This window comes from Rhopalosiphum maidis, chromosome 3 (genome assembly GCF_003676215.2).
Source record: "Rhopalosiphum maidis isolate BTI-1 chromosome 3, ASM367621v3, whole genome shotgun sequence".
Classification (NCBI taxonomy): Eukaryota; Metazoa; Arthropoda; class Insecta; order Hemiptera; family Aphididae; genus Rhopalosiphum; species Rhopalosiphum maidis.
This window is the reverse complement of record NC_040879.1, coordinates 907,461-920,745: the sequence shown is the minus strand read 5'-3', so window position 1 is coordinate 920,745 and position 13,285 is coordinate 907,461. Positions and strand designations below refer to the sequence as shown.

Genomic DNA, 13,285 nt, shown 5'->3' with positions numbered 1-13,285 from the left:
ATTTGTAATGACAAAATGAACTTACAATCAATAATCATTACAAAAGAAATTGGAAAAAATCATTGATGTTTATGTAATTGTTATCGTTCATCTTCAACGTAGATAGAATATTAGTAGTTTCACAGGTATTACAAATGCAAGATCCATGCCCAGCTTACATTGACAATCTGCGGTACTGGTATCTAGAAAAAAATTGTCAATTAATTGAGTATAAAGGATGGAAGTTTAAATGTCACTATTAAATACCATATGAAAAATATATACAAATCTATTATCTAGAACAAATCCTAATAATTCAGAGTTGGAAACATTAAAACCAAATTATATTCTTTGAACCAAATGATTTAAGAAAATATTCAATTGAAACCCATAACACTTGTATAAAACTACAAACTGTTATGAAATATAAACTGATAAAAAATGATAAGATAAATGTAATTTTGATATGACATGGAGTAATGTACAGGTAAAACTGTATGGTTCGCCCTATGTTAAATATTAAAGATGGAATTCATAAGTATATAAATTTTAAATCACTGTTAACCAGTGTAATATGATATTTTGATTAATTATACAAAACTCTGATTCCATTACAACAATAAAATGTCTAAAGCATGCTTAATACATTAAATAGTTTTTATATTTTTACATTTAACAATCCAAAAAAACATAAATGTAAATCCTACCATTAGAACAATTTATCAATACACGAAGAAGCACAGAAAATCACTATTTGAATAAATAGTAACATTAAAACATTAAAGTAGCTTATATAATTGTTAAGAAGAAACGTTATATGACAATGGTGTTTTATAGAGATTTGTTTAGATTTGTAAAATTTAATTTGTAATGACAAAATGAACTTACAATCAATAATCATTACAAAAGAAATTGCAAAAAATCATTGATGTTTATGTAATTGTTATCGTTCATCTTCAACGTAGATAGAATATTGGTAGTTTCACAGGTATTACAAATGCAAGATCCATGCCCAGCTTACATTGACAATCCGCGGTACTGGTATCTAGAAAAAAATTGTCAATTAATTGAGTATAAAGGATGGAAGTTTAAATGTCAGTATTAAATACCATATGAAAAATATATACAAATCTATTATCTAGAACAAATCCTAATAATTCAGAGTTGGAAACATTAAAACCAAATTATATTCTTTGAACCAAAAGATTTAAGAAAATATTCAATTGAAACCCATAACACTTGTATAAAACTACAAACTGTTATGAAATATTAACTGATAAAAAATGATAAGATAAATTTAATTTTGATATGACATGGAGTAATGTACAGGTAAAACTGTATGGTTCGCCCTTGTTAAATATTAAAGATGGAATTCATAAGTATATAAATTTTAAATCACTGTTAACCAGTGTAATATGATATTTTGATTAATTATACAAAACTCTGATTCCATTACAACAATAAAATGTCTAAAGCATGCTTAATACATTAAATAGTTTTAATATTTTTACATTAAACAATCCAAAAAAACATAAATGTAAATCCTACCATTAGAACAATTTATCAATACACGAAGAAGCACAGAAAATCACTTATTGAATAAATAGTAACATTAAAACATTTAAGTAGCTTATATAATTGTTAAGAAGAAACATTATATGACAATGGTGTTTTATAGAGATTTGTTTAGATTTGTAAAATTTAATTTGTAATGACAAAATGAACTTACAATCAATAATCATTACAAAAGAAATTGCAAAAAATCATTGATGTTTATGTAATTGTTATCGTTCATCTTCAACGTAGATAGAATATTGGTAGTTTCACAGGTATTACAAATGCAAGATCCATGCCCAGCTTACATTGACAATCCGCGGTACTGGTATCTAGAAAAAAATTGTCAATTAATTGAGTATAAAGGATGGAAGTTTAAATGTCAGTATTAAATACCATATGAAAAATATATACAAATCTATTATCTAGAACAAATCCTAATAATTCAGAGTTGGAAACATTAAAACCAAATTATATTCTTTGAACCAAAAGATTTAAGAAAATATTCAATTGAAACCCATAACACTTGTATAAAACTACAAACTGTTATGAAATATTAACTGATAAAAAATGATAAGATAAATTTAATTTTGATATGACATGGAGTAATGTACAGGTAAAACTGTATGGTTCGCCCTTGTTAAATATTAAAGATGGAATTCATAAGTATATAAATTTTAAATCACTGTTAACCAGTGTAATATGATATTTTGATTAATTATACAAAACTCTGATTCCATTACAACAATAAAATGTCTAAAGCATGCTTAATACATTAAATAGTTTTAATATTTTTACATTAAACAATCCAAAAAAACATAAATGTAAATCCTACCATTAGAACAATTTATCAATACACGAAGAAGCACAGAAAATCACTAATTGAATAAATAGTAACATTAAAACATTTAAGTAGCTTATATAATTGTTAAGAAGAAACGTTATATGACAATGGTGTTTTATAGAGATTTGTTTAGATTTGTAAAATTTAATTTGTAATGACAAAATGAACTTACAATCAATAATCATTACAAAAGAAATTGCAAAAAATCATTGATGTTTATGTAATTGTTATCGTTCATCTTCAACGTAGATAGAATATTGGTAGTTTCACAGGTATTACAAATGCAAGATCCATGCCCAGCTTACATTGACAATCCGCGGTACTGGTATCTAGAAAAAAATTGTCAATTAATTGAGTATAAAGGATGGAAGTTTAAATGTCAGTATTAAATACCATATGAAAAATATATACAAATCTATTATCTAGAACAAATCCTAATAATTCAGAGTTGGAAACATTAAAACCAAATTATATTCTTTGAACCAAAAGATTTAAGAAAATATTCAATTGAAACCCATAACACTTGTATAAAACTACAAACTGTTATGAAATATTAACTGATAAAAAATGATAAGATAAATTTAATTTTGATATGACATGGAGTAATGTACAGGTAAAACTGTATGGTTCGCCCTTGTTAAATATTAAAGATGGAATTCATAAGTATATAAATTTTAAATCACTGTTAACCAGTGTAATATGATATTTTGATTAATTATACAAAACTCTGATTCCATTACAACAATAAAATGTCTAAAGCATGCTTAATACATTAAATAGTTTTAATATTTTTACATTAAACAATCCAAAAAAACATAAATGTAAATCCTACCATTAGAACAATTTATCAATACACGAAGAAGCACAGAAAATCACTAATTGAATAAATAGTAACATTAAAACATTTAAGTAGCTTATATAATTGTTAAGAAGAAACGTTATATGACAATGGTGTTTTATAGAGATTTGTTTAGATTTGTAAAATTTAATTTGTAATGACAAAATGAACTTACAATCAATAATCATTACAAAAGAAATTGCAAAAAATCATTGATGTTTATGTAATTGTTATCGTTCATCTTCAACGTAGATAGAATATTGGTAGTTTCACAGGTATTACAAATGCAAGATCCATGCCCAGCTTACATTGACAATCCGCGGTACTGGTATCTAGAAAAAAATTGTCAATTAATTGAGTATAAAGGATGGAAGTTTAAATGTCAGTATTAAATACCATATGAAAAATATATACAAATCTATTATCTAGAACAAATCCTAATAATTCAGAGTTGGAAACATTAAAACCAAATTATATTCTTTGAACCAAAAGATTTAAGAAAATATTCAATTGAAACCCATAACACTTGTATAAAACTACAAACTGTTATGAAATATTAACTGATAAAAAATGATAAGATAAATTTAATTTTGATATGACATGGAGTAATGTACAGGTAAAACTGTATGGTTCGCCCTTGTTAAATATTAAAGATGGAATTCATAAGTATATAAATTTTAAATCACTGTTAACCAGTGTAATATGATATTTTGATTAATTATACAAAACTCTGATTCCATTACAACAATAAAATGTCTAAAGCATGCTTAATACATTAAATAGTTTTAATATTTTTACATTAAACAATCCAAAAAAACATAAATGTAAATCCTACCATTAGAACAATTTATCAATACACGAAGAAGCACAGAAAATCACTAATTGAATAAATAGTAACATTAAAACATTTAAGTAGCTTATATAATTGTTAAGAAGAAACGTTATATGACAATGGTGTTTTATAGAGATTTGTTTAGATTTGTAAAATTTAATTTGTAATGACAAAATGAACTTACAATCAATAATCATTACAAAAGAAATTGCAAAAAATCATTGATGTTTATGTAATTGTTATCGTTCATCTTCAACGTAGATAGAATATTGGTAGTTTCACAGGTATTACAAATGCAAGATCCATGCCCAGCTTACATTGACAATCCGCGGTACTGGTATCTAGAAAAAAATTGTCAATTAATTGAGTATAAAGGATGGAAGTTTAAATGTCACTATTAAATACCATATGAAAAATATATACAAATCTATTATCTAGAACAAATCCTAATAATTCAGAGTTGGAAACATTAAAACCAAATTATATTCTTTGAACCAAAAGATTTAAGAAAATATTCAATTGAAACCCATAACACTTGTATAAAACTACAAACTGTTATGAAATATTAACTGATAAAAAATGATAAGATAAATTTAATTTTGATATGACATGGAGTAATGTACAGGTAAAACTGTATGGTTCGCCCTATGTTAAATATTAAAGATGGAATTCATAAGTATATAAATTTTAAATCACTGTTAACCAGTGTAATATGATATTTTGATTAATTATACAAAACTCTGATTCCATTACAACAATAAAATGTCTAAAGCATGCTTAATACATTAAATAGTTTTAATATTTTTACATTAAACAATCCAAAAAAACATAAATGTAAATCCTACCATTAGAACAATTTATCAATACACGAAGAAGCACAGAAAATCACTAATTGAATAAATAGTAACATTAAAACATTTAAGTAGCTTATATAATTGTTAAGAAGAAACGTTATATGACAATGGTGTTTTATAGAGATTTGTTTAGATTTGTAAAATTTAATTTGTAATGACAAAATGAACTTACAATCAATAATCATTACAAAAGAAATTGCAAAAAATCATTGATGTTTATGTAATTGTTATCGTTCATCTTCAACGTAGATAGAATATTGGTAGTTTCACAGGTATTACAAATGCAAGATCCATGCCCAGCTTACATTGACAATCCGCGGTACTGGTATCTAGAAAAAAATTGTCAATTAATTGAGTATAAAGGATGGAAGTTTAAATGTCACTATTAAATACCATATGAAAAATATATACAAATCTATTATCTAGAACAAATCCTAATAATTCAGAGTTGGAAACATTAAAACCAAATTATATTCTTTGAACCAAAAGATTTAAGAAAATATTCAATTGAAACCCATAACACTTGTATAAAACTACAAACTGTTATGAAATATTAACTGATAAAAAATGATAAGATAAATTTAATTTTGATATGACATGGAGTAATGTACAGGTAAAACTGTATGGTTCGCCCTTGTTAAATATTAAAGATGGAATTCATAAGTATATAAATTTTAAATCACTGTTAACCAGTGTAATATGATATTTTGATTAATTATACAAAACTCTGATTCCATTACAACAATAAAATGTCTAAAGCATGCTTAATACATTAAATAGTTTTAATATTTTTACATTAAACAATCCAAAAAAACATAAATGTAAATCCTACCATTAGAACAATTTATCAATACACGAAGAAGCACAGAAAATCACTAATTGAATAAATAGTAACATTAAAACATTTAAGTAGCTTATATAATTGTTAAGAAGAAACGTTATATGACAATGGTGTTTTATAGAGATTTGTTTAGATTTGTAAAATTTAATTTGTAATGACAAAATGAACTTACAATCAATAATCATTACAAAAGAAATTGCAAAAAATCATTGATGTTTATGTAATTGTTATCGTTCATCTTCAACGTAGATAGAATATTGGTAGTTTCACAGGTATTACAAATGCAAGATCCATGCCCAGCTTACATTGACAATCCGCGGTACTGGTATCTAGAAAAAAATTGTCAATTAATTGAGTATAAAGGATGGAAGTTTAAATGTCAGTATTAAATACCATATGAAAAATATATACAAATCTATTATCTAGAACAAATCCTAATAATTCAGAGTTGGAAACATTAAAACCAAATTATATTCTTTGAACCAAAAGATTTAAGAAAATATTCAATTGAAACCCATAACACTTGTATAAAACTACAAACTGTTATGAAATATTAACTGATAAAAAATGATAAGATAAATTTAATTTTGATATGACATGGAGTAATGTACAGGTAAAACTGTATGGTTCGCCCTATGTTAAATATTAAAGATGGAATTCATAAGTATATAAATTTTAAATCACTGTTAACCAGTGTAATATGATATTTTGATTAATTATACAAAACGCTGATTCCATTACAACAATAAAATGTCTAAAGCATGCTTAAAACATTAAATAGTTTTTATACATTTACATTAAACAATCCAAAAAAACATAAATGTAAATCCTACCATTAGAACAATTTATCAATACACGAAGAAGCACAGAAAATCACTAATTGAATAAATAGTAACATTAAAACATTTAAGTAGCTTATATAATTGTTAAGAAGAAACGTTATATGACAATGGTGTTTTATAGAGATTTGTTTAGATTTGTAAAATTTAATTTGTAATGACAAAATGAACTTACAATCAATAATCATTACAAAAGAAATTGCAAAAAATCATTGATGTTTATGTAATTGTTATCGTTCATCTTCAACGTAGATAGAATATTGGTAGTTTCACAGGTATTACAAATGCAAGATCCATGCCCAGCTTACATTGACAATCCGCGGTACTGGTATCTAGAAAAAAATTGTTAATTAATTGAGTATAAAGGATGGAAGTTTAAATGTCACTATTAAATACCATATGAAAAATATATACAAATCTATTATCTAGAACAAATCCTAAAAATTCAGAGTTGGAAACATAAAACCAAATTATATTCTTTGAACCAAAAGATTTAAGAAAATATTCAATTGAAACCCATAACACTTGTATAAAACTACAAACTGTTATGAAATATTAACTGATAAAAAATGATAAGATAAATTTAATTTTGATATGACATGGAGTAATGTACAGGTAAAACTGTATGGTTCGCCCTATGTTAAATATTAAAGATGGAATTCATAAGTATATAAATTTTAAATCACTGTTAACCAGTGTAATATGATATTTTGATTAATTATACAAAACGCTGATTCCATTACAACAATAAAATGTCTAAAGCATGCTTAATACATTAAATAGTTTTTATACATTTTACATTTAACGTTCCAAAAAAACTTAAATGTAAATCCTACCATTAGAACAATTTATCAATACATGAAGAAGCACAGAAAATCACTAATTGAATAAATAGTAACATTAAAACATTTAAGTAGCTTATATAATTGTTAAGAAGAAACGTTATATGACAATGGTGTTTTATAGAGATTTGTTTAGATTTGTAAAATTTAATTTGTAATGACAAAATGAACTTACAATCAATAATCATTACAAAAGAAATTGCAAAAAATCATTGATGTTTATGTAATTGTTATCGTTCATCTTCAACGTAGATAGAATATTGGTAGTTTCACAGGTATTACAAATGCAAGATCCATGCCCAGCTTACATTGACAATCCGCGGTACTGGTATCTAGAAAAAAATTGTCAATTAATTGAGTATAAAGGATGGAAGTTTAAATGTCACTATTAAATACCATATGAAAAATATATACAAATCTATTATCTAGAACAAATCCTAATAATTCAGAGTTGGAAACATTAAAACCAAATTATATTCTTTGAACCAAAAGATTTAAGAAAATATTCAATTGAAACCCATAACACTTGTATAAAACTACAAACTGTTATGAAATATTAACTGATAAAAAATGATAAGATAAATTTAATTTTGATATGACATGGAGTAATGTACAGGTAAAACTGTATGGTTCGCCCTATGTTAAATATTAAAGATGGAATTCATAAGTATATAAATTTTAAATCACTGTTAACCAGTGTAATATGATATTTTGATTAATTATACAAAACTCTGATTCCATTACAACAATAAAATGTCTAAAGCATGCTTAATACATTAAATAGTTTTTATACTTTTTACATTAACAATCCAAAAAAACATAAATGTAAATCCTACCATTAGAACAATTTATCAATACACGAAGAAGCACAGAAAATCACTAATTGAATAAATAGTAACATTAAAACATTTAAGTAGCTTATATAATTGTTAAGAAGAAACGTTATATGACAATGGTGTTTTATAGAGATTTGTTTAGATTTGTAAAATTTAATTTGTAATGACAAAATGAACTTACAATCAATAATCATTACAAAAGAAATTGCAAAAAATCATTGATGTTTATGTAATTGTTATCGTTCATCTTCAACGTAGATAGAATATTGGTAGTTTCACAGGTATTACAAATGCAAGATCCATGCCCAGCTTACATTGACAATCCGCGGTACTGGTATCTAGAAAAAAATTGTCAATTAATTGAGTATAAAGGATGGAAGTTTAAATGTCACTATTAAATACCATATGAAAAATATATACAAATCTATTATCTAGAACAAATCCTAATAATTCAGAGTTGGAAACATTAAAACCAAATTATATTCTTTGAACCAAAAGATTTAAGAAAATATTCAATTGAAACCCATAACACTTGTATAAAACTACAAACTGTTATGAAATATTAACTGATAAAAAATGATAAGATAAATTTAATTTTGATATGACATGGAGTAATGTACAGGTAAAACTGTATGGTTCGCCCTATGTTAAATATTAAAGATGGAATTCATAAGTATATAAATTTTAAATCACTGTTAACCAGTGTAATATGATATTTTGATTAATTATACAAAACTCTGATTCCATTACAACAATAAAATGTCTAAAGCATGCTTAATACATTAAATAGTTTTAATATTTTTACATTAAACAATCCAAAAAAACATAAATGTAAATCCTACCATTAGAACAATTTATCAATACACGAAGAAGCACAGAAAATCACTAATTGAATAAATAGTAACATTAAAACATTTAAGTAGCTTATATAATTGTTAAGAAGAAACGTTATATGACAATGGTGTTTTATAGAGATTTGTTTAGATTTGTAAAATTTAATTTGTAATGACAAAATGAACTTACAATCAATAATCATTACAAAAGAAATTGCAAAAAATCATTGATGTTTATGTAATTGTTATCGTTCATCTTCAACGTAGATAGAATATTGGTAGTTTCACAGGTATTACAAATGCAAGATCCATGCCCAGCTTACATTGACAATCCGCGGTACTGGTATCTAGAAAAAAATTGTCAATTAATTGAGTATAAAGGATGGAAGTTTAAATGTCACTATTAAATACCATATGAAAAATATATACAAATCTATTATCTAGAACAAATCCTAATAATTCAGAGTTGGAAACATTAAAACCAAATTATATTCTTTGAACCAAAAGATTTAAGAAAATATTCAATTGAAACCCATAACACTTGTATAAAACTACAAACTGTTATGAAATATTAACTGATAAAAAATGATAAGATAAATTTAATTTTGATATGACATGGAGTAATGTACAGGTAAAACTGTATGGTTCGCCCTATGTTAAATATTAAAGATGGAATTCATAAGTATATAAATTTTAAATCACTGTTAACCAGTGTAATATGATATTTTGATTAATTATACAAAACTCTGATTCCATTACAACAATAAAATGTCTAAAGCATGCTTAATACATTAAATAGTTTTAATACTTTTTACATTAAACAATCCAAAAAAACATAAATGTAAATCCTACCATTAGAACAATTTATCAATACACGAAGAAGCACAGAAAATCACTAATTGAATAAATAGTAACATTAAAACATTTAAGTAGCTTATATAATTGTTAAGAAGAAACGTTATATGACAATGGTGTTTTATAGAGATTTGTTTAGATTTGTAAAATTTAATTTGTAATGACAAAATGAACTTACAATCAATAATCATTACAAAAGAAATTGCAAAAAATCATTGATGTTTATGTAATTGTTATCGTTCATCTTCAACGTAGATAGAATATTGGTAGTTTCACAGGTATTACAAATGCAAGATCCATGCCCAGCTTACATTGACAATCCGCGGTACTGGTATCTAGAAAAAAATTGTCAATTAATTGAGTATAAAGGATGGAAGTTTAAATGTCACTATTAAATACCATATGAAAAATATATACAAATCTATTATCTAGAACAAATCCTAATAATTCAGAGTTGGAAACATTAAAACCAAATTATATTCTTTGAACCAAAAGATTTAAGAAAATATTCAATTGAAACCCATAACACTTGTATAAAACTACAAACTGTTATGAAATATTAACTGATAAAAAATGATAAGATAAATTTAATTTTGATATGACATGGAGTAATGTACAGGTAAAACTGTATGGTTCGCCCTATGTTAAATATTAAAGATGGAATTCATAAGTATATAATTTTAAATCACTGTTAACCAGTGTAATATGATATTTTGATTAATTATACAAAACTCTGATTCCATTACAACAATAAAATGTCTAAAGCATGCTTAATACATTAAATAGTTTTTATACTTTTTACATTAACGTTCCAAAAAAACTTAAATGTAAATCCTACCATTAGAACAATTTATCAATACATGAAGAAGCACAGAAAATCACTAATTGAATAAATAGTAACATTAAAACATTTAAGTAGCTTATATAATTGTTAAGAAGAAACGTTATATGACAATGGTGTTTTATAGAGATTTGTTTAGATTTGTAAAATTTAATTTGTAATGACAAAATGAACTTACAATCAATAATCATTACAAAAGAAATTGCAAAAAATCATTGATGTTTATGTAATTGTTATCGTTCATCTTCAACGTAGATAGAATATTGGTAGTTTCACAGGTATTACAAATGCAAGATCCATGCCCAGCTTACATTGACAATCCGCGGTACTGGTATCTAGAAAAAAATTGTCAATTAATTGAGTATAAAGGATGGAAGTTTAAATGTCACTATTAAATACCATATGAAAAATATATACAAATCTATTATCTAGAACAAATCCTAAAAATTCAGAGTTGGAAACAATAAAACCAAATTATATTCTTTGAACCAAAAGATTTAAGAAAATATTCAATTGAAACCCATAACACTTGTATAAAACTACAAACTGTTATGAAATATTAACTGATAAAAAATGATAAGATAAATTTAATTTTGATATGACATGGAGTAATGTACAGGTAAAACTGTATGGTTCGCCCTATGTTAAATATTAAAGATGGAATTCATAAGTATATAAATTTTAAATCACTGTTAACCAGTGTAATATGATATTTTGATTAATTATACAAAACGCTGATTCCATTACAACAATAAAATGTCTAAAGCATGCTTAATACATTAAATAGTTTTTATACATTTACATTTAACGTTCCAAAAAAACTTAAATGTAAATCCTACCATTAGAACAATTTATCAATACATGAAGAAGCACAGAAAATCACTAATTGAATAAATAGTAACATTAAAACATTTAAGTAGCTTATATAATTGTTAAGAAGAAACGTTATATGACAATGGTGTTTTATAGAGATTTGTTTAGATTTGTAAAATTTAATTTGTAATGACAAAATGAACTTACAATCAATAATCATTACAAAAGAAATTGCAAAAAATCATTGATGTTTATGTAATTGTTATCGTTCATCTTCAACGTAGATAGAATATTGGTAGTTTCACAGGTATTACAAATGCAAGATCCATGCCCAGCTTACATTGACAATCCGCGGTACTGGTATCTAGAAAAAAATTGTCAATTAATTGAGTATAAAGGATGGAAGTTTAAATGTCACTATTAAATACCATATGAAAAATATATACAAATCTATTATCTAGAACAAATCCTAAAAATTCAGAGTTGGAAACAATAAAACCAAATTATATTCTTTGAACCAAAAGATTTAAGAAAATATTCAATTGAAACCCATAACACTTGTATAAAACTACAAACTGTTATGAAATATAAACTGATAAAAAATGATAAGATAAATTTAATTTTGATATGACATGTAGTAATGTACAGGTAAAACTGTATGGTTCGCCCTATGTTAAATATTAAAGATGGAATTCATAATTATATTAATTTTAAATCACTGTTAACCAGTGGAATATGATATTTTGATTAATTATACAAAACTCTGATTCTATTACAACAATAAAATGTCTAAAGCATGCTTAATGCATTAAATAGTTTTTATACTTTTTACACTTAACGTTCCAAAAAAACTTAAATGTAAATTCTACCATTAGAACAATTTATCAATACATGAAGAAGCACAGAAAATCACTAATTGAATAAATAGTAACATTAAAACATTTAAGTAGCTTATATAATTGTTAAGAAGAAACGTTATATGACAATGGTGTTTTATAGAGATTTGTTTAGATTTGTAAAATTTAATTTGTAATGACAAAATGAACTTACAATCAATAATCATTACAAAAGAAATTGCAAAAAATCATTGATGTTTATGTAATTGTTATCGTTCATCTTCAACGTAGATAGAATATTGGTAGTTTCACAGGTATTACAAATGCAAGATCCATGCCCAGCTTACATTGACAATCCGCGGTACTGGTATCTAGAAAAAAATTGTCAATTAATTGAGTATAAAGGATGGAAGTTTAAATGTCACTATTAAATACCATATGAAAAATATATACAAATCTATTATCTAGAACAAATCCTAAAAATTCAGAGTTGGAAACAATAAAACCAAATTATATTCTTTGAACCAAAAGATTTAAGAAAATATTCAATTGAAACCCATAACACTTGTATAAAACTACAAACTGTTATGAAATATTAACTGATAAAAAATGATAAGATAAATTTAATTTTGATATGACATGGAGTAATGTACAGGTAAAACTGTATGGTTCGCCCTATGTTAAATATTAAAGATGGAATTCATAAGTATATAAATTTTAAATCACTGTTAACCAGTGTAATATGATATTTTGATTAATTATACAAAACGCTGATTCCATTACAACAATAAAATGTCTAAAGCATGCTTAAAACATTAAATAGTTTTTATACATTTACATTTAACGTT

At 24.7% G+C, this 13,285-nt stretch overlaps 1 protein-coding gene across 4 annotated transcripts in view; it reads right to left on the bottom strand.

Annotated features, from left to right (window-relative positions):
• Positions 1-13,285, bottom strand: part of LOC113559873 (F-box only protein 2-like) — a 52,528-nt gene that overhangs the window by 4,779 nt on the left and 34,464 nt on the right. For 3 of the 4 annotated variants that reach the window (XM_026965654.1, XM_026965653.1, XM_026965655.1), the window contains 16 exons: positions 12,652-12,808; positions 11,809-11,965; positions 10,967-11,123; positions 10,126-10,282; positions 9,283-9,439; positions 8,441-8,597; positions 7,599-7,755; positions 6,757-6,913; positions 5,915-6,071; positions 5,074-5,230; positions 4,232-4,388; positions 3,391-3,547; positions 2,550-2,706; positions 1,709-1,865; positions 868-1,024; positions 26-182 (listed from right to left, as the gene is read on the bottom strand). In XM_026965654.1, the coding sequence (XP_026821455.1) occupies positions 26-38 (13 nt within the window). In that variant the 5' untranslated portion in view covers positions 39-182; positions 868-1,024; positions 1,709-1,865; ... (11 more) ...; positions 11,809-11,965; positions 12,652-12,808. The remainder of the gene's footprint in view (positions 1-25; positions 183-867; positions 1,025-1,708; positions 1,866-2,549; positions 2,707-3,390; positions 3,548-4,231; positions 4,389-5,073; positions 5,231-5,914; positions 6,072-6,756; positions 6,914-7,598; positions 7,756-8,440; positions 8,598-9,282; positions 9,440-10,125; positions 10,283-10,966; positions 11,124-11,808; positions 11,966-12,651; positions 12,809-13,285) is intronic. The other variant, XM_026965656.2, reaches the window with a different exon arrangement.